This window comes from Dysidea avara, chromosome 4 (assembly GCF_963678975.1).
Source record: "Dysidea avara chromosome 4, odDysAvar1.4, whole genome shotgun sequence".
Taxonomy (NCBI): Eukaryota; Metazoa; Porifera; class Demospongiae; order Dictyoceratida; family Dysideidae; genus Dysidea; species Dysidea avara.
The window spans coordinates 928232-956195 of NC_089275.1; the positions used below are offsets into that span (position 1 = coordinate 928232).

Genomic DNA, 27964 nt, shown 5'->3' on the forward strand with positions numbered 1-27964 from the left:
TTCCGAATCAGGCACACTAGTTAAGGTGAATTTATATCCAGTACTACAATATAATCACTTTATTACAATAATAATAAAATAATAATAATATAATCTCTTGATATACAATTACAACACACATCAGGGAGAGTCAGATGAGATGTCAGGATTCTCAATAATACGAGTCATCATTAACTGCCAATCTATCTGTTTGCTGAGGTCAGCAAGATCTGCTAGTGGTGGTCTCATTAATGTCGGCCAGAACACAATGGCTAAGTTACTAGCGTTCATCTTGTTGACCTCCCGCTCTGCCATTATCCTGTAAAGAAGGACCATGTTATCATTACAAGATCATATGATCACTACTAGATCAGAGTTGCATGATAATGAGCCTTTTCCATAGCAACGTCACAGACATTGTGTTTTATATTTGGGGGAGTTATTATATTATTTGGTTCTATGGGTGATAAACCAAAAATCAATTGTTAGTGTAATCAAGGAAGTAAATATCACACTAAAACCGACAGTAGCACAATGAATGGTATACAATTCTAGCTAGGGGCAAGTTCAAGTGCACGAGATGATATAATCAGTGGGTCTCCTGTAAGTTTCTAACAACGTAAACAATGGAGTGAAGAAATGCTCAGAATGAATACTCTGGTCATAACTCATAATTAATGTGGACAGTAAACATCCTCCCCCCCATCCAATTTCACTAAACACAATTCTACTTCATGCAACACTGGTGACTATACTTTAAAGTGGAATTGAACTGATCAAGTCCAGCCACACAAAACAATTTGTTTCAACCCACGCGCTTAATGAGCTATTTTAGGGTGGCTCAAAACTTAGCTAGTGCACAACTTAATCTACGCCTAAAAAGCTGTTGTGATAGCCTGTGATGCTTTAGTTTAACAAAGTTTTGTGAAATAACACGCCTTCATTTTACACCTATATAACTCTGAAGTCTGAACTGGTTTTTAAAATAACTTGGCAACCTAGTGCTAAGCCACTTCAGTTCCAACCATTTCTTACCTTGTAGAACAATTCTACGCTAACAACATGGAAAGCAGTGAAAATGCACACCCGCGGACTACAACGTTGGCAAACTCCATCAAGCACAAATCGTGAAAATTCAAAGTGTACTATTGTAGAGTAACGCTTACCTGATGCCTATACCGGTCTGTGTTGAAGTTATATAGCGAGAAAGGAGACCGTGTGGCTAGTCAGTGTGTGCTCCGTATAACAGTTATCATGCGATGGCAGCTGGTGCCATTCGCCAGCGAATTAACCAGAGTTGTGACAAGCTAATAGTTTTAAAGCGTGAATAACGTCAGTTGTATCAACAACTGTAGCTTGTTCTGTTAGTGCACTGAGACGCTTTGCTGTGGTCGAGTTTTTTCGTGCATTAATTACCACAAACATGCTGTCCAATTGATTTTGTACAGCTGTCCTTAATCTGTTCAGTGCCACCTTAGGACATCATTACATTAGTGTACACAGAGTGGTCCAAAAGGATCCATTATTAATAGCATCTCAACACCCACTGGTCATTAAATAGTGAAGTTCCATTATACAAAATGATTTATTGTACACATCACTCAGTACCTGTTGAGATGAGATGCTAGGAAGTGTAGTATCTTCCTGTTCACCTCGGGCATTTTATTAATCCGCTCTTTAAGTTGGAATAACTGGTCCTCGTCTGGTAATTCTATAAGAGAAGGGACATCAAGTGATTGTGTCACGATGACATCATCAACCTACTGGCCACAGTTAGTAATTCAATCCCTATGTCCTCAGATATTAGTGGGTCTGGTAGTAGTTTGAAGAAAGACTTTAACCCACTAGCTAAAGCATTGACACACATGTCCAATGGTGCAATGTCCATCTTGGGATCTATAAACCACACCATAATACAATATTATAAAATAGACTGCCTCACCTTCATCAAACTTAGCATGTAGTTCTAGCACATCATCCTTCTTTCCTGACACTCGGTATATTCCCAGTTGTCTGATCCCTCGTTCCTCGATGATTCTTGCACATTGCTCCACGTAGACTGGTATAGGGTTTTCCACTGAACACACCTCCAAGAGAGGTAATCCAAAATATCGCCCACCAGCTGCCTCATTGGGAGGATTGTATGGCTTTGGAGGTACTTTACGGGAACCGGCTCTACCCCTTCTTCTTAATTGCTTCTTTTCCTCTCTAATCCTTGCCTCTTCTTGACGCTTCTTTGTCTCCTCAGCTCGTTTACGATTACGCTCTTCTTGTTTGAGCCTCCTGACCTTCTCCTTTTCTGCTTGACGGCGTAGCTATGGTAACACAATATCAACATTTGCAAGGTTGATAAATAGATCAGGGACTTCTAAAATACAGAATAGCCATTGGGTAAAACTATCTTCAGAAACTATTCCAGGAGGGTTACTATGAGGAAGTCCCACATAGGATACATATTAAACCAGTGTCCCCCATTAATACAATGATTCCCATGCCTAAGATCTTAACCCTGGAACATCAAACACAATCATAATCTTACCCTCTCCTCAATCTTTGCTCTCTTCTGAGCCTCCGCAGCGGTCTGTTGCTATGACAACAATGTTACTGGTGAACAAGTGTGACATAACAACTAACCTTCATTGTGTTGCTGATGTTGTTCTTTGCCAACTCCATCTGTGAGGAGGGTGGATAGAATAAAGTACATGTATACAAAAACAGTAAAGTTAATAATTTCCCACCAACACTGGTGGCTGGATGTAGCTGTTAAGTAACTTTGATAAGCTACTAACTGCCGACAAAGAAAGGTTATGAGTCACATGAGCTATCTAATCCAGCCATCTAGTTTATAATTAAAATAAAATCCACCTGCACAGTGCACACAATGATGCTGTTTTGGAAGAGAAACTGATTGTGTGGCTTAACTGGCCGGCCTATTCAACTACATTGCAAGATTCTAAAAGAATCCCTTCATTATATATACACCTCAAAAGATTAGTAATACTTTCATGCAATAGAACGATACAGAAGGATCAGTTGATATGACACGAGTTATTGTACTGATTAATTACATAATTCCACATCATTTGATCAAAAATGTTGTCCTTACAAATCTATTCTATATGGATTACAATGGCAACTCCAATATAGCAAACAGCTGTGTGGCAGTGCAATTGCAGTGGCAAACAAGTGAAATCGTTTCAATAAATCATGCGAGTTTCAGTTAACTATTCTACATGTCTTAAAAGAACATTATACACAAGTTGATGAAATACACTAATCTTTACCAGTCAGATAATTGAGATATGAATAATTGAGTCAACCAATACCCCTTATCCCCATATCCTTAATGTACACACACTACAAATTCCATACCATAAAGAGGAAAACTTCATAATAAATTTGGTAAAAAACCAATGTTTAACCTCCCAATTAACAGATTATCATTTGAGTTTGCTGAATGCAGTTTAGCTACCTATCTGTCAGAGCTCTCCTCTATGTGGTAGCAAACATCTAGCCAGCGTGTTGAATGTAAAACATTCTATTTTGTTTTGCAAACTAAATTTCAATGACAATATTTAAGAGGTTGTAAACAAAGGCAAACCATTCATAGTATGATATCACCTTAGGGCACACATTTCTCATACATTATTATACTGGACAACACATTAACTCTACCTCTTTCCTAAGTTCAGCCATTGTCTGGTATAGTGGATTGGCTTCCTCTCTCTTCTGATCTCTTTGACCAGCAGCACTTAGGGCTGACTGAATATTTGATGTCGACTCATAGGTCGGGTTAGATATGGAGTTGAACATCCTACTGTCACCACCACTGAGGTCCTCGTCTGCAGACATGATGTCGTCAAAACATAGCTCATCTTCTGACTCAAAGTCACTCAACGAGTACATCCGAGGGGGAAGGGGTGGTGGTTCTAGTTCTAGTATGTCGTCATCGTCATACAGACGGTCAGGAATTGATGGCTCTTCCTCCTCCACTACCCCGCTATCCCGGGATATTGTGTCCTCTTGTATGTCACTGTCTGATGTGACACGACTTCTGCTCAATGGCTTATTAGTGACTGGTGGAGGTGCCTTTGGCTTATCTACTGCAGCGTATATGTCACCATTCTGTATACCACCCTGGGGCAACTTTTTGGGTGTCACCTCAGCATATAAGTCGTTGTTTACCCACTGTTTGCCCTGAGACTCTGCTATCACCTCAGGCAATGAAGTAGTTGATGGCGGCCTCTTAGTCTTATCCACTACACTATACAACTCTTCTGTTTGTTGTTTAACTGGCTTTGGTCTGACTGTTGGAGGTGGCCTATTCCTGCTAGCTGGTTTCTGAACAACACTGTATAACTCTTGAGGATCGTGTTGTGGAGCCGTCTTCCCTGTGTTAGATGGTTTGCTAACAACACTGTACAAGTCCTCAGGCTGTTGTTCAGATGACAGCTTTCTAGCAGGTGGCTTGTTTACAACACTGTAAATATCTTGTGTTGGTCGAGTTGGTGTCTGTGACCTCACTGGCTTCTTCTTAACTGTTGGCTTCTGCACAACACTGTAAATGTCTTCAGGCTGTTGTTGTGTTGCTGTCACAGGTGACTTATTTACAACACTGTACACATCTTCAGCCTGGGGTTTGGCTGGTTTCCTCTTAACAGCTGGTTTGTGTACAAGAACTTGTTGACTGCTTGATGGTGTTGTGTTCTTAGGCTCATCAACAGCACTGTACACATCATCTGGCTGCTGGTCTTGAGGTACAGGTAGAGGTGGTCTATCATCGTCCATTACACTGTACAGTCCATCATTTGGATCATGTGACTCCTTGTCCCCTGCAGCTACAGAATACAAGCCGTCACCTTGACTTGGTAGGTCTCGTATACGAGGAAGTGTCTTTGCAACTAATTGTCGTGCAATTTCAGTACTGGCATACTCCACCGGCTCTTCAAACAAGTCATCTTTACCATGAGCCATACGGGAGGACGTACAACCATCTACTGAGTCGTAAGTTTCTACCAAGTCGTAAGTCTCTCCTTCAACATCATCATTAATACTTAACAAGTCTCTTAGTGGAGCAAGGCGTCCTGAGGTTTGAGGGCTCATTGGTAATCGGGTTGAGACAGGCCGTTCGTGTGATATTGAAGGGGTAGAGGGTAATGTTCGTAATGTAATGTGTTCTGACTGTGGACGACTGGGCAGTGCTCGAGAACTGAGTCGTGATGCTATCTTGACATGTTGCTTTTGCATTGATGAGAAACGTGAGAACCAGCACTTTGCTAGGAACTCATTAAGACATCCAGCTGTGTTGTTGAAGATGATAAAATACTCTAATATACAACATGCACTTACGTTTCCAGTAATCATCAGTCCTCAAGAAGAAGACATGGTCCTTACTGTTAGCAAACACTTCTCCCTCATTTATAAGTTCATTACTACTAGTACTGTTAGACACACACACCAACAATGTGGGGATCTGGGGTAGCTGAGTCACCAGGAACCTGTCAAGGATATTAACACTAAATCACATCTCAGTGACAACCTTACAGCATTTCCCATACTTTAATTGATATTGTGTTGGGTTATTATTTCCCCAGCTCACTTTTTAATCACAGGTACCCTCAGTATTAACATGCAGCATGAGCCAATGAAACAATAATAAAGTGGGAACAACTGTGCTAAGCTGAGAACATGGTGAGTTGTCCTGTTATTAAGAGTGGGTGTATGCTAACCTCTGTGACCAGTTTTCTTTAGCACAGGGCATCAAAATATATGTTACACAATGTACACAAAGGATTATCAATAACCTTTCACCATACACTACTAAATTACAGTGAAAACATAAATAGCTGTTCCCAAATGCAACATACATGTGGCTGTATTTCAGTCAGGACACAACAGAGAAAACCTCCATATACAGACACAGATTCTGGTACTGAAAAAGGAAAACTTCTTAATTGCAGCAAAAAATGGGCTAAACTTCTTGGTAACAACATGACTGTTATAGCAAAGTTTCACACTATACTCACGTTGCAATATTCCATGAAGCCTTTCTATTAGCAGAGTAGACAACAATGAAGCCATTCAGAGGATTGGACAGCAATGACTCAAGATCTGTGGGTAATATTACTAATACGGTTTTACCACACGTACACTTACTGGTAGACGAGTGGTAACTAATAGCAACCGAGTAGAACTTGTCCTCCACCTGTACTTGCATCATCACACGATCCTCTTTGTAGTATGCCAGCTGATTGGCTAGAAATGGTGGGAGGAGCTCTTCATGGTCATAAGACTCGTCAGGAGTGGTACACATGGCAACACTAGGGGAGTGAAACAATAAAAATATGATTTACAGCTAGAAATCTATAACTGTACTGGAAACATTTCACTTTAATATGACAAACTTTCAGATATAGACTTTCGTGAACTTGTCCACCCACCCCGAGATTTACAGTACAGCAACAATGTTAAGGCTTGCATGCATTTCTAAGAAGTTCTCATGAATTCTATGAACTGCTGATATTGAAAAATTTCATCCCTCAAATGTTACTCTATACTTACTTCATGTCAGCAATCTTGGGGCACATCTCACAACGTAGGAAGGCATCGGTATGTCTTGTCCTCTCCAGTAGCTGCTGCAGTAATCCCATGGCAGAATTTGCTGACAATACTCGATCAGGAAACACAGAGTGTTTTTCTGCCAGGTAAACCCCTTGGAGCTGGCGTGCCAGTCGAGTTGCTCGGACACTAAATGGATGTTTACTAGTTGCCACAAACTCTTCACCAATAAACACAACGGCTACAGGTAGTCCGCGATATTTGCCACTAATACCAAAATGACTGCTAGCAATGAGCTCAGCAGTTGTTAGTAATTCCTCTGAGGAGATGATGATAATGGCACCTGTTGTGATGTCATGTTGTCATGTTAACATGTTGTTTCCCTACCCTGTGGGGTGAAGTCTTGATCTGAGAACATTTTACAGTCAACTGCAAATGTCTTGAATTCAAACTGGTAATCGATGTCATTGTACTTGAACCGGCCGGCCTTACACAATCCCTGTAAATAGTGATACAGTGTAGCATATGAACAGTGTAATGGAATTTGGCAGTGGCCAGTGCAATAAAACTGTATGTGAACTACCAGGTATGGATATAGAAATATCAAGGTTAAATGTAGGAGCAGTTTTATGCAACTATTGAAAGTTAGCATTACAAATTATATGATAATGACAAGTATTCATAGTACATGCTACATCTAAACTAATAGATCCTCCGTTATCTGAACAACATTCTAGTCATAAAAGCTTTCAGATAAGTGAAGTTGTTTAAATCAAACGAGCTCTGTCCAATTACTTTAAAAGAAGATATACCACTTGACTAAAGAGTCTAATCACTCCTTGATGTAGGGTAAATGAAGAAACCTTACAAAATTCATTACTTTGATACATGGACACCACAGTGGCTACAATTGCAGTGAACATTGTTACTTCTTTATTGTGCTAACCAGCTGCCTTCCCAGTTGTAAACAGGGACCCAATTAATACCAATTTTGAGGCACCATAAAAGGAACGTTAATTGTGGTTTTTAGGGCAAACACAAATTAATACTAGCTAATTATACTGTAGTCTTTACGCATATGTTAAATCATTGCCGTGAGTGCTGTATGAAAAATAAATGCATGAGGCAAAGCCGAGTGCTTTATTAGCATCGAGGCCAAGTGCCGAGTGCTTTATTTTTCATATAGCATGAGCAAGGCTATGCTTTAAATGATTTATGGAACTTTCTAGTCGTGTAGCTTCACCATATACCAGGACTCATAATTAACACACGTTGCATGAACTATTAGCAGCCTGAATGTACACAAACTAGTTTAACAAAGTAACTCACGTGTAGTTCACCATAATTTGGCATGGTAGACGTTCATTGCGTATTTAGGCAGGTTTGGGTCGCAACCCACAATCGATTCTATTGTGACACATGTGTGAAATATTTCTGTGATATCTCCAGGACTTGTCCGTTTACATTAACAAATGTAACAGCAACGTTACCTTCTCCTACCCATAATCGAAGCATTTAGGTATGTCTATAAAAGCAATCCAGTGGTAGAACTCGTGTTGGCTGGGGTGAATGGCCACTCAGTGCGGCAAGGGATTCACCGGCTTGGGTGATTAGTCACACTGGCGTGAGCGCTGTGGGCTATTAGCCTGCACTAAGGCATGTGGGTAACTACGCTTTATCGCCCACAAAGCACTGTTTGCCCTAAAGTGTACTTTATGAAATTTAAAGTACACTTTTTCCTTTGATCTCACCCACGCAAAGTTCTATAAATATTGCTTGCCTATGGCAAGAAATCTTTCTAAAGCCTTTCAGAACCTAACTAAGAAACACTAAGAATATTTTAAAACAAATTTCAAAAGCTAGTGCTTTTGATTCAGTCTCACAAGCATGGGTCTCAGGATTACCCCAGGTTGACCTAACTACTCATTGGATACTTGTTGGCAATACTGGACATGTGTGGAATCTCTAAACCTGCCAAACTGGTTTACAAATAATGTAATCATTGACACAACGTCACTGTTTATTCTGGTCTCATGCACTTTACCTTCAGAGACGGAAAAGCTCTTTAAAACAGGCTAAAAGTTCTTGGTCAACAAATTTATCCAGCTAGCTAGGCAAGCAATAATGACATTGAAGCTGTAAACCAGACTAGATGGTGACTGGGTCACCAGATAACTTGTAGTCCCTAAACAGCTATACAGCCCAGGATCTGGGATCATCTCCTGTTCCAGTGTACACACACAATTGTGGCTGCCTCAGCAAACCCCACCCATAATTAGCGCAGCTTCCAAAAATTGTTATGAATGGATCACCATAGTTTCAGCTTATTGTGGAGTGTAGTTTTGGAATAATTACAGTGGAAGACAGTAGGAAGAGCAAGATAATCAATTTGTATAGTGACTATACCGAAAATAAACTACAGGCGTTTACATTCACAGCCATAACTTCCGTTTGCATTAGTCTACATAGTGGGATTTGGCTTAAAACTTCACAATGGATTGGCAAATCAATAAAGGCATCTTTGTGTGAATTACTGTAGGTGGGTTTTTGCTGACAATTACAACACACTCAAGTTACCATGATGTCATTCTGCAGGTTGGTACACATTCCCTCCTTGCCGATAAGAGCAATATTGTAGTATACATCAGTAATATCCAACACCCATGCACTAGAGTCGTCCACCATAAAGGCTTCTTGCCTGAGGGGAATATGGACAAGACAATACACAGACGAAACATGAACCATGTAACGTGCTATTAGAGTATGTATTATGGATCTCCATACATATAAAGGACGAGGTACAACTCACACGTAGAGAAAGGTATTACACAATATTGTGACATATACTCTATAACATAGTTACACAAATTCTATGATACTGGAACCCTTAATTACCATGAAGTAAAATGATGTACTACCTGGCAGAAGTTATGGGCTCCTGAGTAGCTAAAATTTTAATAGAGAAGCCACATAACTCACTTGGGGAACTGGTTGGCTACTAGTTCCTGAAAGGCACTCTTCCTAATCACACCTTTCTTCACTGCAAACAACGCCAGGTGACTTAACACCTCCACCTTACACTTACTGCCACGGTAACACAGCCGCTGGAATCGTGGCTCGTCCTTCAAGATATTACTATCCAAAGTAGCATCCACTGAAGATGCAAGCTTCTCTTGTTCTTGTTGATTACGAGCTAAAAACATTTCAGGGTGTTCCCATAGCAATTCTCCAAAGTCCTTAATGGCTTCTGCTTCGGCCTTCTTCATACAAGCGTTGTATACCTCCATTAGCTCCTCACGGGTATTCAGCTGATTAAACTCATAAGACAGGTTTAGTGAAGTCATCAGCTCCTCCAGGGGGTGACCTGTATAATGCAAAGGGGATCATGTGAGCTACTAGTTGACCTTGAACCAAGGTGTCCAGTCAATTTATGTACTAAAGGTTCAGTGTAATATGGACACCTGGGAACCAATAGTGTCCTGATTATCAAGGTGTCCTGATTATCAAGGTGTCCTGATTATCAAGGTGTCCTGATTTTCTAGGTCAGTTTATGTACTTAACTAAGTGTTAGAATTATGAAGGTATCCTCAAGTGCCCATATTAACAGCCAATACCAGGTTACAATCACTACACTACACTCACCTGGTTTAAGTTGTGGAGTGGTTTCCAAGGCATGGCGGATCTTCCCTATGGCCATATTGTGCCGAGACTGAGACTGAGCCATAAGTAGATGTTCTTTTAACAACTGTATAGCTTCAGGGTCGGATTCCAGGAACTGGAATGGAATTATCTGGTCTGGACTAGTCAACACTGGGCTGAACTGCCATTCCATACCATCGTCAAGGATGACAAAATACTTGGAGAGGTCATTAGAGGCACGCACGGCTTCCAGAAGATCATCACGGTTAGCTGCAGCATCTATCTCTGGTACTAACTGATCTAAACAGTAAGGTAAATGCTCCAGAAATTCAGCCTTCTTCTTTTCTTCCTGAACAAGATGAATATTCCTCAAGTGTTTTCTAGTGAGTGATTTAGCCCCAGTAGAGCCCCATAACGCAATATAGGACTGGTAGACTGGCTCTGTTGAAATAGCCTCCATTGCTTGTTGTTGTGTCAATTGGCAATTAGTGACCTTCTCCTTGAGTAATTGTTGTAACTGCTCTGCTAAATGATCCTTGCGTTGCTTGACTAGTTTCTCAGCATCAGAATAAGATAAGTGCTTAGTTTTAAACTTCACTTTAGATATCATATCTGCTAACGTGTAGAAGACAAGCTCAACGTTAATGTTCTCAGTAGTTGAGGTCTCCACTAATGGTATGGGCCGTTTGCTTTTTGATAGCAACCCTTGTAGCTTCTCCATCGTAGCAAACACTAGTTTATCACACTTTGTGGCTGCAATAACAACTGGCTTCTTGCTAGCTAATGCTTCAGATATCAACTTGTCAAAGAACTTCTGAATCTCAAGAGGAGTTGTGGCAAAGTTGAGTGACATATCAACACATACTACAAACCCATCAATCTGGAATTTGTCAGGAAACTTATCAGGGTTAGGATATTTTTGTGGATCTGCGAACTGGTCGGGTCCACAGTAAGCCACTTTACCACTGGCAGATGGAAGGTTCTTTGTGGCAAATGCTCTCTTCATGTAAGGCTGAGCTGAGGAGAACACTTTAAATGAGCCATCTTGAGAGAACTCAGTCTGTTCAATAATCTGGAAGCACACCTGAGTGCCATCATCTGCCGTACATGTAGTCTGTCCCCAGTAGATGAAGTGTGTATTGTTCACTATGGGACCTATAGCAATAATATGAGGATGTGGTTAGGATGTTTAACTCTATGCAGAAATAGCGTACACAAGCTATAAGCATTAATTTCGAGGAAAGAAACATAATATTCATACATTTAGTACAAACGGCAATTTAATGTCCCTTAAAATTTCTACCCACGCGGTAAAATAAAGTGACGCACTTCAAGACCTTGTGGGTAGCACCATTGTTTGGCCACCATAACACATGCTTCTGGTTACTAAACTACAACATACAGGCTCTTCTTACTGTACAGATTAATGCACACATTCTGTACACAAATGGTTTAGTTCTATACAAACATATCGACAATGTAATGCGTGACATGTACACCCATAACCAATAACCCATACAACATCTAGTAGTCACAAATGTGAGTTTTTAAATGCATTTTTAAAGAACGTGGATACTGGAGGATTTTTTTTGCTTTTTGTTCAAGTTAGCTCAACCATCTTTCTACAATTTACGCAAACATCTCCATCATGAGTAGCATCTGAAGCTCCCAACAACATGTAATATACATGAGCCAGAGCTTAGAAATACAGTCATAAATTATAAACTAACCAATCAATGTTTAAGGAGGGAGCACTTTAGTATTTTACAAAGCCAGAGTTACTATGGCTACGTACTTTGAAATCTGTTCTTGGACCATAATCTCCTGACCTTATTAAACAGGTGGCTACTAGTTACTTTGTACACAAGACACACTTGGAGATAATCAGGTTAGCTGGTTTAGAGATGATTATACAGTGGTTAAGGTTCACTGACATTGAGGGTAATTCTTCTACTAATGGAGAAAAGTTGTTACAAGTTTTACAAATTACAAACCACAGATTGACAGAGTAACCGTGGTAACAGTGTAATACAAGTCTCCTGGTAATGAAATTAGTGTCGGTTTCACACTACTCTGTAGCCACATCTTGTACCCATCACACTATCTTGTACCCATCACACTATCTTGCTGGTTAGTAATGTGAAAACCTCTAACTGAAAGGGACTTTGTGACAGCTGCTAATAAGGTCACCTGTCTAAACCAAATAAGTGATCTGCCTGTCCAAGGTTCTGTCGATACCATATAGCCTAAATATTTCAAGAGGTAAATTGTTGAGGTCGAGTAATGTCACTAAAAACATATTTTATTTGCTGATTTGCAAACACTCCCAAAATGTATTAGACTAAAATAGTTCAAAGATAATTTTTTTTGCTGGTAACCCCCAAAATGGCAAAATCACTGAAAATTTCCCCCCTCGGTGAAATGGTACTAACCTTTGACTGTACTCATGTGATACACATTTGAACTAAACCACAGCACATGTACAGTAACTATAACAAACTAGCACAACACAAATTGAAAGAAATGCAACAAATTTATTTGAACAAACAATTGCTCCAACCAATATTATAACAGCACCTTGTACCAAAGTTTCAATGAAACTTTTCATGGTTTTGTCAAACTGAAAAAGCGAATGATATTATTACAGGCTACCTGTGATGAATGTCTGTCGGGTCTGACACACCTATCAGAGTATCTGGATAGGATCATGCATGAAATAGACTAGCTAACTTGTCAATGTGAAAGTGTATGTATGTGTCATGCTATAGTGCAGCAGCTTTCATGAGCCACACCCATTTGTGCTGCTGCAGTTTGTAGACATGCACAAAGCCATATTCACTGCTGTGTGTACGCTTACAAGGAGCCACACTCACAGCACTAACCAATCGTACATATTTATCATAATCCAGCCTTGCACATATAGATTATATGCCTTGCAGCAGCTCAGCTTCTTTCATGAGCCACACCCACTTATTGGGAATGTTCCTTTTTACATAAATGGCTAAACATTTTCAGCGAGTGCTGTCATAGTATGCTCTACCACATAGCTTATCAGCGTACAAGGTTGCTTGCTTTCTACCACCCATTAAAATGTCCCCTGTGATGATCAGTCCATGGTCAACAAGACGCATTACTGATGAAGAGTTTTCACATAGCATTAACTTTGAATAAGCTTTGTGATATAACATCATTTACTCATGCATGGCACATGACATGAGAGTGACAAGATAATTATCATTGTCCACTATCTTACAGCACAGTGGTCTGGTGAACACAGGCTCTGCTATATTCCATATTAGTCATACCAAGCTGCATAACAACTAAAGTATATTTGAGGCCTGAATACCATGTGAAACTATTAATATCAAAAATACATATACAATATTGGTAAGAGTTCATATGAGCTGTGTTGAAATAAAAAGAACATCTCTAAATTATGGCATCAAAATCAGCTCAATTTGGTGTCAGTATTCAAGTGCAAAACAGCATTTGCCAACCAGCAACACACAGCAGCTACATACTACCATCATCCTGTGTATCTATTGTAAAGATGTCTCTGTACTGTATATTTTTACTCTGTATGTAATTGCTTTATATATCATGTCAAACAGCAAATCAACCCGAAGTATTATTTTTTTTGTTTTCATAGTTTTCTGTTATTCACTGGTGAGGTACTGCAATATTTTTCAATATTAAAGATGATATCTTAATATGTAATGTGCTTGCATCCAACCCTTGAATGATCTTAAGATTTTATGATAAGGCAAAATTGTTTATATTCAGCTACATGAACACACATTACACGTTTGCAAGGAAACTAAACAACGAACAACAAGTTGACCTGGTGTGTACTCAATGACTCGCCAAACACTGCCAACCTCATGGTCAATACTGGCTTATGCTAACAAGAACTCACAAGTGTCGTAAGGCACCTGCCTTCTCCGCATATCCGCCTTGATCCTGATGCTAGTATTACTGATTATGTTGATATGTGACTAACAATTGTTAACAATACTCTAGTTCCATCAGACAATTAGCCACAACTCCTACATACATCTCTCACATATTTCTCATACTAACAATGACCAAGCAATAAACACCACATCCTACACCTAACAGGAGTATATATGGCAACATATTATACATAAACTACAGCGTTGACATGACATGATGTAATTATCATCTGGCATGTGTCAGTACATGTGTTAGCATAGCCAGTAAAACTCATCTTGTGACAGCAAATTGCAAGACAAGTCTAACCTTTCGATGGTGATATCACGTAAAAAACAGTCAATCAGATACTTCGTAAGAATTTGAAAAAGTCTGGCCGACAATCATTGGTTGGTTTTCATGTGAGGCCTATTCAGAATTATTGTATGACTGACAAGTGACATACAGATCACTGTAAATCAACAAAAGCTGCCATACCTAATAGCACATGTGTAAATCACATGACTGGGCTACACATATCTTATCGTGTGATGGAACTTCGTCGTCACAACATACATCACAACTGTTATGGCAACCCTATACAAGTAGAAGCTAAGCTATTACCCCGTTGGTGTGTGAAGGCAACAGGATGAAGACTGGAATCTGTTACAGCTGTAATTATGACATTTTAGGACATCCAGACACCATAGATTTATAAACCCCAGATACGGGATGGTACACGGAGTGGCGCACCCAATCCTTCTGTAGAAACACTCATCATCTGATGAATCTTAAGAATTTGGCACCTTTGCAATCATGCTCAAGTATTCTGGGTGTTCTGAGGAAGATTTAAAATGCTGAACTTGAATAGACCGTACATGGGTTTAATATTTGCATACATCAGCACTGCAACTTAAATGTTTCATGCTGAGTACCTATAATACTATTTAGCATTAATACAAGTGGTGAAATTTTTGACTGGCTGAGTGAAAACCTGTTTGTTTAGCAAAATTCTAGTTTGCTATGAAGATGTGTTGAAATAAACTGGGAATGCTACATAAAATAGTATGTTTTTAATTGCTCTGGTATATGTGGTACAGTGTGGCTGAAATTTGTAAATCCAAACACCATGGGATTTGCCTGTTCACTGAGAGTATCAAAGGACAAATTGGGGACCTTAACTAAGTGTCTGCATAGATTTATAAACCCCAGGTACGGGATGGCACATGGAGTGATGCGCCCAATACTCTGTAGAAACACTCCTTGTCTGCTGAACCTTAGGAATACCGTCACTACCCAGTAGTAGTCTTTCGCAAGACTTTTCAATGGAAAATAAGAAAAGGCTGTACAGGTGAGTGGCAAATTTTGTCAACTTGTACTACCTCACTGGATTAGTCTACGAGATGCATGTTTTGCTTAAACAGTAGGGTTGGGTGATGTTGAATTTGTGACATGTGATTATTGCATGAGTCATTTAATGCTATATTTGTGTGAAAATTGAAACACAACCACATTGCTTGACAAGTCCATATGACTGCTTGTTTTCACTGAGAATTAGTTTACAAACACAACTTTCTTGCTAACAAGTTAACCAATTGACATAATTAGCAATAGTATGCACAAACCATATCAAATATGAGGCCAGAAGAGACACAAAGTAGATGATAAATGCGATAGGCAAAATACATGTGATAATGGTATTGCTAGTACTTGCTTAGGCGATAGTGGTGATATATTTCCCAACCCTAGTATTAAACAGTAGTTTAACACCTATAGTTTTGCATGAGGATATAGTCAGTATGCTATCATTGCAAGTTCCTGTCTTATTCAAGGTGATAATGTACGCGACTTTAGTGACCTGTGATATCTCCTTGTGCAAGACGAAGAACAGAGTAGAAACACACTCGTGCAAAACTACAGGTCTTAAAATATTTAAGCGAAATGTACACCCCGTAGACTGATCCAGTGAGGCAGTGCAAGTCGACAAAATTTGCCACTCACCTACGGCCATTTCTTCTTTTCCACGTACTACTTACACATAATTTATGTCACATCAAATCAAACAAGTTTTCAATTTTGGCCTCCTTGATGGCACTGTTCTCTAACCTCGCGTCTGTATCAAAAATCAATAAATGTATAAACACCCAACAGTCTTCTATACTACATATTAAGTTGCTAATAACAACATAAGATCTACATAAATTTGTTATTTGGTGAGCTACTAGTAGCACATGTGACATACACATGTTGATCCATTACCAATGATTCTGATTGAGCTGACAGAGCCAACTCATATGTTCTACCATACAATATCCCCATTCAGCCCTTATTAGGTGGCAATACACAAATGTTCTATTGAATACCGTCAGCTCATGCTATAAATCTCTTCTAACAAAACAATGCTACACATATACAGTTCTCAGAGTCAGCTCATGTCGGACTAAGTCACTGCTACAATGGTTAGCACTGCATGTAGCACATAACCCAAGCCCAGCAGCAACATGAAGATATTACTTTCCTCGTTGTACTGGATCAGTCAACGAGGAAACATAAAGTTAACATTCCATGCTCTCTATCTATATTAAGCCTACACGTTGAGTACTTCATCCCAAACTATTGAATACATGCCTGGGTCTGTTTAAATGCTGGGGCACTAAAAACTAAGCTATATATTTCTAATACATGATGGAGTCTCGTGCAGTACAAGAGTCTATCTATGCATAGTTCACATAGTTGCAAGTGAAGATTCCATCCATGCAAATAAACACCTGGCCCTTAAATCAGTTAGAGGACAAAATGCTCAGGCTTTTATAAGGTGCCTTTTTGCCAATTTTCATTTGTAGAAAGCAGTCTAAACACCATGTAGACAACATTAAGACTATGGTGTGTCCTACAATATGATAATGTTTACTGATAAACCACCCCCTGTGGTGTATCAATGAAACAATTGATGAGATACTAGCTGGGCTCAGCACATTCAAATACAGCACTTAGGTAAACCTCCATGTGCTACAATTAACAAGGAATTATTGTATGACTTCACACTATTTTCATTCCCCAAATATGGTAGTACCCAGTTGAGACATATAAATAAGGTAGTGTTGATCACAACCTTACATCAGATTAGGATAACACACATAGTGTTATGATAAAAGCCGCGCAGCCTATCTTATCATTATGTCATTTGTCACCTGTACTAATAAGGCTTCAATTATACACGCACTCGCCTGTTTACTCAGCTCCTACACTGACAGAGGAATGTGTCATGGGCGGGAACAGGCTCTCAACACAACAAAAGAATTGTCACAATGACATTGGCTCACCTGTGAAGTCCTCATGGTTCAATACGGAACTGTGGTTGATTGAGAAGTTGTCTTCTCCGCTACGAGTGAATCTGTTGCACAAACACGACTTGCCCGCGCCAAGATTTGATCCCTGCGAGCTGCTGGGCAGGCCAATTACTGCTATACGTATCTGCTTTACTGAGTCCTTCTGTGCCATCGACGAATCGCCAGCGTGCTCAGCAAATAACAAAGACTACGCCTACAGCGAGGATCGCGTGATAAATGGGTTGTAATTAATATCATCACGTGATATCAAAATAAGGGGATGTTTGGAATCGTAGCGTCGGGAAGATTGGTAAGGAACTGTGTTACTTGACTCACTGCGTTGAAATACACTCCACAGATCAACACAGACGTACAGCAAGCTAGTGAGAACCAGTTCTTCTTGGCTTTGGAGCAAGCAGAAAGTGTTGGACACGTAGTCGTATTCCTTACAGGTGGGGTCCCGTTTAATCCTGGATTCGCTGGGGCCATATACTTCGGGTGGCCTACACCAGAGGGAGGTATTACGTGGCAATACCTAGGCTACATCTCCAATGAAAAGCCAAGTGCCATATTCAAGTTAGCTAAGGTGAAACAGTCAGATGTAACATCTAATCCATTTGCCGGGAGCACATTTGGCGCCATAGCACAAACCACAGCACTGGTGGGAATATGTGTTGAGAGTGTTAATGAAATAGTTGCCAAGACACCAGCTGCTGATACTGTGCCATCCACTGTTGCTTCATATAATGAGTTCTGCACCAAAATGCTACAGAACTTTTACAATTATGCAGCATCATTTGCAGTTGGACAAATGGACATCGCCATGACAGTGTCACAGACAGGGGGAAACCCCAGCCAGAACTATGTACCAATACAAACACTTACTAACTGGTACGAGTCATTCAGCAAACGATTAGCAGCAAATCCCAACTTCTGGAAGACATGATAATGTAACGGTGTGCATTGTAAGGAGTAATGAATTGTTTTGTGACAGTATAACTGTTATAAATATAATACCACAAATTTTTATTTTTACAATTACAGTTTGGAAAATGTTGGTTTTTTCTTCTCGATCATTGCCTGTACTGCCGTGGTGAGGTCTTCTGATTGGAGCATTGCCATGTTCCATAATGCCTGGAGGAATAGGGACATAGCAAACAAATCAAATTACACAGAAACCTGCTCTACTGGGTTTAAAACTTGATTATCTATTCCTGATACCTTGTATCCATGGTGAATTCCATCATTAGTGAAGTGTCCTTATAGGTGTCCTTATTTCAGGGGTCTAAATGTGTGTGTGCACTAATACAAATGGGACCATGGACAAGTGTCCTGATTATCAAGGTGTCCTTATTAGTGAGGTGTCCTGATCATCCAGGTTAGTTTATAAACTAAGGGACATCTTGGGACCTTTTAGCTAAGTGTCTGGATTATGTAGGTGTCCTCAAGTGACCACATTAACAGGTTCCAGTGTAATAATAACACCTTGGCATCAACCAATTGGTGTCCTGCAGGTAGCCTACTAGGCAGCATGTTCAGTGTATGAACACTCACAAATTTGCAGGTGTTTTCTCTTTCAGAGATTATATCTTGGTCTTGTTTTTTCTTAAACCCCATCATATTATCCTACACAATCTAATCAACTCTTCTTGTAATGTTTACATACTCTACATCGCCCCAGGGTAAACAAAACAAATTACTCTGGATAGCCCTAAGAATAATTACCATATATGGATAATAAACTAGTTACATCTGTGATGTCACTGTATATCTGGGACCAGCCAATTCTAGCATGTAGATTGTAGTGATACACAGGGACTGTGTGTACATCATAAAGGATTCCAGAAACCTTGTAGTCTCCTCTGAACTATCTAATGAGATGCTTAGATGGTATCAAGGTGTGCAGAATAGATGTGTTTACTGAACTGAGGTTGGAAATTATAACAATAGTAGCATGTATCCATTAGGGGCTTCCTTATTTCAAGACCAATCTTAAGATCAGTGAATCCTTTCTAACAGAAACTAGGACTAGAAATTGGCTGACATTAGGTAACTATAAAGGATGTTGGCTGGATCAATGTTGAAATGTCTTTTCATAAGAAAACCAGAGAAGGTCAGACACGCTTTAAGCGGCTCTAAAATAAATTGTACGAAAGTCTGTTTTTATGAAGTGGAGTAAACGGTAGTCTTGTTATAAACAGTGAGACATTGTCATTTCTGCTTGTGATTACGTACACGGTCAGTCTAATGAAGTTATATGCATGTAAAATGGTTGGGTATTTTCATCCAACACTCTAAGCGCTTTTGCAAAACAAAGTATATCTCCTTAAAGAGTGATCTGAATAGTAAGTCTACCCTGATCTACCACACTGTTTGTGTATTTTGTATTGCAACTGTTGAGGGTCATGTGAAACACCAATTATGCAATAATTTAAGGTGGCGCTCCAACCTTCTCTGTAAGAAAGCCATAATGATGAAAGTGTCCTATATTCAGAGGACACACACACACCCACGCACGCATGCACACACACACACACCCACGCACGCACGCACACACACACACACACACACACCACAATCATACTGTGCAGTCAACTATGCACTTCTCAATGATGACAGGTTGTATGGAACTTGTATGAATTAGAAACCATACACATCTAAGAACTAATGAAAGCTTTTATGTAAACTGCAAACACATGACTTTCAACAAAAGCTGCACATGCACACACCATCCTATAATGGCTACAGGCTATAATGGCTACAGGCTATAATGGCTACAGGTAAACTGAGAAAGATTAAAAACACATCAACAATAACTACTACACAATATGGTGGGTCTATAACATCCGGAACTTTACTAATCCATAATCTCCCCCCACTAAGACTTTGTAACATAATCTAACATCCTTACTATAACATGTGATAGATCAAGCCAAAACGGAAACCAAAAGAAAGAACACCTAAAGAGCACCAGTCATGTTAGCCAGTAACCGTAACAGAGTTACTGCCCATCAGGCACCATGGGGAGGTATGACTAGGATTTTTCCTGACACACACACATTATTGATTTTATCAGCAACCACTTGAACTATAAAGAGGTTTGGACTGCAGTGGTGTTGTGATCGTTCAGTAATTAACTTAATTTTGCAATGGAAGTGGAGAATTCACATGTTATTGGACATTCAGGTTTGTGGTTTTCACCGCTTGAAGTCTTATGTGTTTCTAGTGAATGAGTTGAAGCGTTTCAGGATGGAGGTAGTGTGTATTAGTGAGATGAAATGGTTTGGTAGTGATGTGTATGAGGTAGACGGTTACACTCTGGTTGTAACCTGCCTGGGCCAGGTAATGTGTTACAACGTGGTGAAGGAGTTGCAGAGGTACTTGATCCTGTTATGACTCAGTGTTGGCATGATGCAGGAGAGTCGTGGTCAGTAGTAAATTCTAGGATTGTGTCTGTTTGTTTACATTACAACTTGCTAACAATAATACATCAAGTAGTCAATAGTTTGGTTTATTATTAGTGTGTATGCACCCACCCATAGGGCTTCAGCTGAAGTGAAGGAGAAATTTTATGATAATTTACAAGCAATCATTAGCTCGGTTCCATCAAGTGATGTGATATTGGTTATGGAAGACTTTAATACAAGGGTTGGTTGTGCAAATAAGTCAACATCTGAGCCACTGTGGGATATGGTGTGCAAGGCAGTTTTGGGGTTGGTAAGGTCAATGAGAGTGGAGAGGCTTTACTTTCTTTCTGCGCTAATATTCAGCTCTGTGTGATGAACAACATGTTTGAAAAGAGGAGAATACAGCAGCACACTTGGCAGCATCCTGGTACCAAGCACTGGCACTGTATTGATTATGTATTGATGCACCAGTCTCACACTATTGTTGTACAGATGTCAATGTGTTTCGATCTGCACAGTGTTGGACTGATCGTGTACTACATTGAGATTTATTCCTGTTGCCAGAAAGAAGTCATCATGTAGACAAAATAGTTATTCCACTAAAGAACACCACCTTTGTTTCTCAGTTTACTGCATGATCATGTTGTACGTGCACTAGATGGAATGATAATGGGTTGACTAAGTGGAGTGTGGTCAGAGATGGGCTGTTAGACGCAAGTACTACAATGCTTGGACTAAGTAGGAGACATCAGCCTGATTGCATGTGCTGAGATCACTTATTGATAAAAACAGATGGTACCAGGAGAAGGCTAAATCTATTCAAGCTGAACTTTCTCAAGTAGAACTAGACCTTCATCTTGTTTGTAGGAGTAGAGCTGGTCTCCAGCCAGTTCATCCAAGAGCTGTGAGGTAGTCTATGTTGTGGATCAGAGGAGACGTTAAGTAGATGGAGAGATCATTTGAGGGTGTTCTTAATGTGGAGAGCCCCTTCAATTTGCAATTTGGCTACTATTGATGGTATTCAACTGATGGCAGTAGGAAATGAGATGAGCAGTCCACCTACAGGAGATGAAGTATTGGCTGTGTTGTCGAAGATTAAAGTGCAAAAGGCAGCAGGTAGTAATGGTCTCTTACCTGATATTGTGAAGTGTTGTGGAGGTCCTTTGTTGCACTTCATGGTGTCATTGTTTGGTACTGTGTGGGGAGAGAGCAGTACCTGCAGAATGGTGTGATGCAACTCTAGTACCAGTTCCTAAAAAGGGTGATTTATCTGTCTGTGACAACTGGAGGGGTATCAGTTTCCTGGATGTGATGGGCAAGCTGTTTGCGAGAATAATCAATGACCGACTCCAAGCTGTGGTAGAAAACTCCATTGCTGACTCTCAGTGTGGTGTCAGGGCTGGTAGGGGTTGTGTGGATATGGTTTTCTGTGTGCGCCAACTTGTGGAGAAGATCATAGCAAAATTTTCCTCTTGTTTGTTGATCTTCCCAAAGCTTATGATTCTGTGCCAAGACAGGCACTGTGGTGTGCTTCATGGAAACATGGTGTACCTGATTGTTTGATAGATTTAGTGCGCTCTTTTCACGATGGGATAGTTGCTACTGTTGCACCTTTCCAGGTGAGAAATGTACTCCGTCAGGGTTGCATGATTGCTCCAACTTTGTTTATCTTGTATTTTGAATTGGTTATTCAGTGTTGGCAAAGTCATTGTGATGCAGCAGGAATTGAGGTACTGTACAAGGTAGGTGGGAAACTTGTTGGAGAGCGTACCAGAAGACCATCATCTTTTGTCAAAACTGAGTGCTTGTTTGTTGATGATGCAGCCCTGATTTGTTCTTCTAGGACAGATACGGTTATAGCAGCTAGGATATTTGAGGAAGTCACTGCAGAGTTTGGTTTGGCCCTTAGTATACCAAAGACCGTTACTTGTTGCTGGGGTGAATTTTAAGACTCGTGATCTTAGTATTGAATTTAAAAGACATGTCATCCATAGTGCTTGGTATCCTTTTGTACAGTGCAGAGACCTGGGCTCCCACTCAGGTACTTGTGAAGAAGCTAGAGGCCTTTCATCGTCACTGTATCAGATGTATTATAGGTATTGGACATGCTGTACAGTGGGCAGAACATATCATCACTGTTCAATTGGTTGAACTTTTTGGTATGTGAGAGTCAATTAGTATTCTGTTAAGTTTGAGTAGACTTAGATGGTTGGGACATGTACCTCATACCAAAGAGGATTCTGTTTGGATGGCTCCCTAAGGCATGACCAGCTCATGGTGTGAAACTACAGTGGTGAGATAAAGTTAGACAGGAACCTTTCAATCAATACCAGCAAGCTCAAAATCGAATATTAATTAATGGAGGAGTGGAGAATTTGTTAGCTGCACTACATTCTGAACCTAACTATTTTCACTGTCAGACTTGCCAAAGGTCCTTTAAAAGAAGCTAGATATAGCTTGACACAAATGTATAACTACTCGTCCTTGACATGGTCACCGCTGATTTAATGTGAATTCTTCAACCAGAGCATCATCCACTGGATGGCTCTCTTTCAAGGTCCAAGGTGTGCGTAATGCGTGTGTGCAGTAGTGTGTGTGTGTGCATGTGTGTAGTGTGTGTGTGTGTAGTGTGTGTGTGTGTAGTGTGTGTGTGTGTGTGTGTGTGTTGGAGTCCAGGCAGGGTTAACATCATGTATTGAATACACATGTTTTAGGGAAGCCTTTGCTTCCACAGATCAGGTCACCAACCTCAGATTCACATTACTGTCCATCACAGCCTATCCTCCTGGGGGTCAGCATAAAAAGCTTGTTAATAGATTACTCAATCACTTAAATAGGTGGGTGGGTGGGTGGGTGGATATCTACCATACAGGGCTAGGATAAAGATCAATTCTGCCATGGAAATGAAGAGTAATACTTGTACAAGTGGAAGAAATCAAGCATGTGTAGTGTATAGTTTCATGAACTGTTTTTATCTGGATCACACCCACTCGTCCCTGTAGCCTCGTAAGTCATAACATTAGTAACTATACAATATGTAGGAGGTACAGTAGTTACTTTGTAACATTACTCCAATTACTGCACACCATACCATATGGTTCAGTGACTCCTCCACAGTGTGGTCCCGAGAGTACACCATGTTGTATTTAGTAGTTGCTATGGCAATCGGACTCTTTGATGCTATCAGGGTTGCCATTGCCATGGCAGCAGAAAATAACTCCTCCTTGTTTGGGTACAATCGGCTAATTAACAAACATGTTACCATGACAACCACACCATTACAACTACATACACTTCATAACACAATACATGTTGCATAAAATATAATTGGTGACAACATACACATCCCAAATGATGTCACGGATTGATTGATAAATGGATGCTCTATTTGGGGGACTCCAACATACAGTATTCGAGCGAGGGTTCTAATGGGGCTTGATAAGAAATCAAATGAATATGTAACTCTGGAAGAAGACATCAACCTAACACTAACAGGTATAAAATGTGACCGACTTCACACATTCAGATTATTTTCTCAGCATTATCTGCGGTGTCCAAGGAATGGATCACCAAAGTTTCAGCCTTCTGCAGAGAGTAGTTTTGGAATTATAGCGTTTGACAGTAGGAAGGGCAAGATGATCGATTTCTACAGTGACTATACTGAAAATAAACTACAGGCACTTACATGTGCAGAATTACTTCTATTTGCACCGTTGCAATTTGGCTTAAAATTTTCACCATGGGTTAGCACATCAGCCAAGGTATAGTGTTAGCCTTGTAGTCATTTACACATATGGATATGAAGGTGGTTTGGTAGAAGAAATAACAACAATCTTGTTTACGTTTACTATATCATAAACAAACACACGTGACACACACACACTGTTGGGGCTACAGAAACAAACAAAGATTTTCGAACTCTCCATGAGCAGACAAATAAGATGGTGTACATAATTTAAGTTTAGAGTAATGGCACAATAAAAACTTGCATTTTTTCTTATAGCATGTGTAATTTTATGAATTATAAATTTCATTTTTCTCAATATGCATGCTTGTGCAAACAAGTCGGGTTTTTGCTGAGATGGTCACAAATATAAAATCTATTGTCTAACGCCAGATTAGAATTTAGTGCTGGTTTTCCAAGTTTAGTAGAAATACTATAGTTTGTGAAAACCATACCTGGTAGTTTCACCTCAATATCTTGTTTGTTAGTCATTGTATCAATCTTCGAAATATTGATCACCATTGGTAACAAAATAAAAGAGGTCCCCCTCCCAAATACAAATTTGTGTACCAATGAACCCCAGCTTTTATCTCAGCACACAATGTTACATCATTAGTAATGACATAAAAAGTGATTAAGATCTGGCAAGCTGAGGGGACAAAATTTAATAATCACAGCTACATATATAATTATGCACACACAAGCATTGTTTTAGTACACAGCACAAAGCCCCACAAGGTTATTGTTGTGACAAGGTTGTAATGGGGTTCACTAGCAGAACTTCATCCATGAAATTTTTTCCACGAAATGTCGGCTTTTATCTCAGCACATGTCCCAATATAATATATATGGATGCTTACCTGACATATCCCATTTCTAGGGCTTCTTTACCATCAAACTTCCTTCCTGTTAGTGCTAGCTCCCTTGACAAGCTATCATGTGATCCAGTAACATCACAACATTACCATGACAACACTGTACCTGTCATTGCCAATCACTTTAGGAAACCTTTGAAGTGTCCCCACATCAGCTGCCATGCCGAGGTCTATCTCTTTGATCTGGAACCAGGTGTCATGGCAACACAGTCTGATGTCACATGCACTGGTCATGTCCACACCTATTGTCATAACAACATGTAAATACCAACAATATAATGTAGGAATCATTGTGACAATACTACATACTTCACTAATAAGGACACCTACACTTGTCCATGGTGCCATTTGTATTAGTGTGCACACATTTAGACCCCTGAAATCACTAATAAGGACACCTTGACAATCAGGACACTTATCCATGGTCCCATTTAGACAATGAAGGTAGTATGAAGAGAACAGGGAGTTAATCATGGTCCTGAAGTATCTGGTATACATCCACAATACACTCCAATAGAACAGTCATTACTCACCTCCACCCACACAGGCTCCGTGTACAGCAGCTATCACTGGTACCCTACACCTCTCAATAACACTGAAGGATTCCTGGTAGTCTTGTATCAGCTTCTTCAGCTTCAAAGCATTCCTACCCACCTCACCAGACGTTGCACCGAATACATCACCAGCATCAGTCAAGTCCAAACCTGGATCAATGACAACAAAATTTGATGGGCATCTTGTGTAAACCGTCCAGTACACACAGAATAAAATATGTTACCACCTAAACCAGAATCCCACCTTATCCCTGTCCCATGTTTCAATCTGAATGATAAAAATAAAGCTATAACAACTATAACTATACAGCTAGCTGGCAGGGACAGCAGAGTAAGTGGCGTAGCTAGCATCTCGGTAAAAATTAAGAAAATTGTAAAAAGATCAAGATACTTAATACAGCAGTCAGCTTTGCCTCACTATTCCATGGACCAGCAAAGAAATGAGCACATTTACACATGGACCCGTTAGTGAACTATGGGTCAATGCTTTTGTCTACTGATAGAACAATAACAACAGTGATAGAGACACACATGATATAGTCAGTTTCATTGTATGTGACTACACTGGCTTGTACCTGCTGAGAAATTTTTGCCAGCTCCGGACAACACGATGGCACGACAGTCAGGATTATTATGGAGCTCAGTGAAACACTCTACAGACTCCCTGCAATGTTCAACATCATAACATACTATCAATGTTGTGATACCTCACCAGACAACATACTCATTACTAAGGCCACTCCAATTGAGACTGTAGTTTCCCGTACTGATGTTTTCGTTATTTGGTGTGGGTGGGAAGCTTATTATCATTATCAAAGGTGTAACTGCTCTATTAGAGTATCTCGATATTGAGAGGATTTCAAGGTCATGAAAATGGCTTCTTTGCAAGCTAGCAACCACCAGAACCGTTCATTTTTAGGTTTCATTGTGCTTTTTAGCAATGCAAAATAAAACGCTCCATGAGAAGTTTCCAGAAAGCAGCACAGGAAGTGGTTTTGGAAAAATGATGACAATGATGACATGCAATGCGGGTGCCCAGACGTGATGTGGGCGGAGGACGCAGTCTCATTTGGAGTGGCCTAATATTCATGTATTATATAAGCCCCCAGAATCAAGACACACGGTAGTGTCGTGCGGCCCAAGAAGCCGGCGCGCCACACCGTGAGTATATATATAATAGATGGTCTCATTCACCCCAGGTTGTTGGGGGAGTTCAAAGCCGTCCCCAGTGTAGGGGACATTTGCTAACTACATTCACAGTGGGGGATTGTAACTTGACCTCACAAATTCCTCGTAGTTTTGCTATAAATCCCGGGTAAGTAGGCAGAGAATAGAGCAGTAAACAAACTAGTCACCTCCAGAACGTTTTGTTCATAGCATTGCTCTTCTCTGGCCTGTTAATAGTGACCTTGAACACGTGAGCGTTGTCCTGGGCTTGCTCCACAGCAAGTGTCTGATAACGCGCCATCCCGTAATACGCACCGCTACTTCTTGTAGTTATTACCACTATAGGAAATCAGAATAAACACATTTGTAACATCTAAACACCACTCGCCTCTTCTCACTCCAGCGAGTATTCGTACAAGACTTGCCATCTAATCACTTGCCACGTTAGAAGACACACAATCAATTAAGCGCGCAGGGGTGCCAAAATCACTGGAGTCCCTGGCTGGCATCTTTATTTATTTATTTTTATTAAGGCTTTACAGCACAAGGGCTAAAGGTCTGTAGGACACCTGGTCCTACAGCCTGTTTAAAGTTGATACAGAAAATGTGTTTTAAAAAGTGGATAACTAAGTGAAGAGAACTGAAAAATCCACATAATAATTACTATCGGCCTTACATGTCTACTAGTAAAGTATAGCTGCAGGAGTAGATGGCCTCCCTTATTTCTTATCATCTACAAGGTACAACTAAGTTCAGGGGATCACAAAAAAATTTGTGAAACAAGGAAGGTCACTATAGCCTG

General features: G+C 40.1%; 3 protein-coding genes across 5 annotated transcripts; 1 reads left to right on the forward strand and 2 right to left on the reverse strand.

Moving 5' to 3' along the window:
- On the reverse strand, window positions 1-17670 carry LOC136254594 (rho GTPase-activating protein 5-like). The gene is made up of 16 exons (XM_066047340.1): window positions 17430-17670; window positions 10180-11331; window positions 9517-9901; window positions 9115-9235; window positions 6925-7036; window positions 6541-6880; window positions 6136-6299; window positions 6006-6090; window positions 5329-5477; window positions 3655-5279; window positions 2614-2652; window positions 2519-2566; window positions 1922-2294; window positions 1744-1875; window positions 1588-1690; window positions 1-298 (listed from the first exon to the last, which is right to left on the reverse strand). The coding sequence occupies exons 1-16, from the start codon at window positions 17605-17607 to the stop codon at window positions 121-123; spliced, it is 5184 nt and encodes a 1727-aa protein (XP_065903412.1). The 5' UTR covers window positions 17608-17670; the 3' UTR covers window positions 1-120.
- Window positions 17368-18488, forward strand: LOC136254596 (protein OPI10 homolog). The gene is made up of 2 exons (XM_066047344.1): window positions 17368-17745; window positions 17794-18488. The coding sequence occupies exons 1-2, from the start codon at window positions 17716-17718 to the stop codon at window positions 18379-18381; spliced, it is 618 nt and encodes a 205-aa protein (XP_065903416.1). The 5' UTR covers window positions 17368-17715; the 3' UTR covers window positions 18382-18488.
- LOC136254595 (delta(3,5)-Delta(2,4)-dienoyl-CoA isomerase, mitochondrial-like) lies at window positions 18395-27643 on the reverse strand. Of its 3 annotated transcripts, none has more exons than XM_066047341.1 (8): window positions 27551-27643; window positions 27351-27501; window positions 26571-26659; window positions 25975-26145; window positions 25548-25683; window positions 25427-25498; window positions 23934-24084; window positions 18395-18569 (listed from the first exon to the last, which is right to left on the reverse strand). In XM_066047341.1, the coding sequence occupies exons 1-8, from the start codon at window positions 27588-27590 to the stop codon at window positions 18474-18476; spliced, it is 906 nt and encodes a 301-aa protein (XP_065903413.1). In that variant the 5' UTR covers window positions 27591-27643; the 3' UTR covers window positions 18395-18473. The 3 variants fall into 3 exon arrangements, with proteins under 3 accessions (XP_065903413.1, XP_065903414.1, XP_065903415.1); XM_066047342.1 differs by having other exon boundaries at window positions 27561-27632; XM_066047343.1 differs by lacking the exons at window positions 27351-27501; window positions 27551-27643 and adding an exon at window positions 26708-27015.
- Window positions 27644-27964: the final 321 nt, after the last annotated feature.

Coding starts and splice junctions, on each gene's coding strand:
- LOC136254594 (XM_066047340.1), bottom strand. CDS start 17,607: ATGGCACAGAAGGACTCAGTAAAGCAGATACGTATAGCAGTAATTGGC. Junction 6,300..6,540: donor CCCAAGATTGCTGACATGAA/GTAAGTATAGAG, acceptor TCACTCCCCTAG/TGTTGCCATGTGTACCACTC. Junction 299..1,587: donor CTAGCATCTCATCTCAACAG/GTACTGAGTGAT, acceptor CCTTCTTTACAG/GATAATGGCAGAGCGGGAGG.
- LOC136254596 (XM_066047344.1), top strand. CDS start 17,716: ATGTTTGGAATCGTAGCGTCGGGAAGATTG. Junction 17,746..17,793: donor TCGTAGCGTCGGGAAGATTG/GTAAGGAACTGT, acceptor TACACTCCACAG/ATCAACACAGACGTACAGCA.
- LOC136254595 (XM_066047341.1), bottom strand. CDS start 27,590: ATGGCAAGTCTTGTACGAATACTCGCTGGAGTGAGAAGAG. Junction 25,684..25,974: donor CGGAGCCTGTGTGGGTGGAG/GTGAGTAATGAC, acceptor TTATGACAATAG/GTGTGGACATGACCAGTGCA. Junction 25,499..25,547: donor AAAGTGATTGGCAATGACAG/GTACAGTGTTGT, acceptor ATCACATGATAG/CTTGTCAAGGGAGCTAGCAC.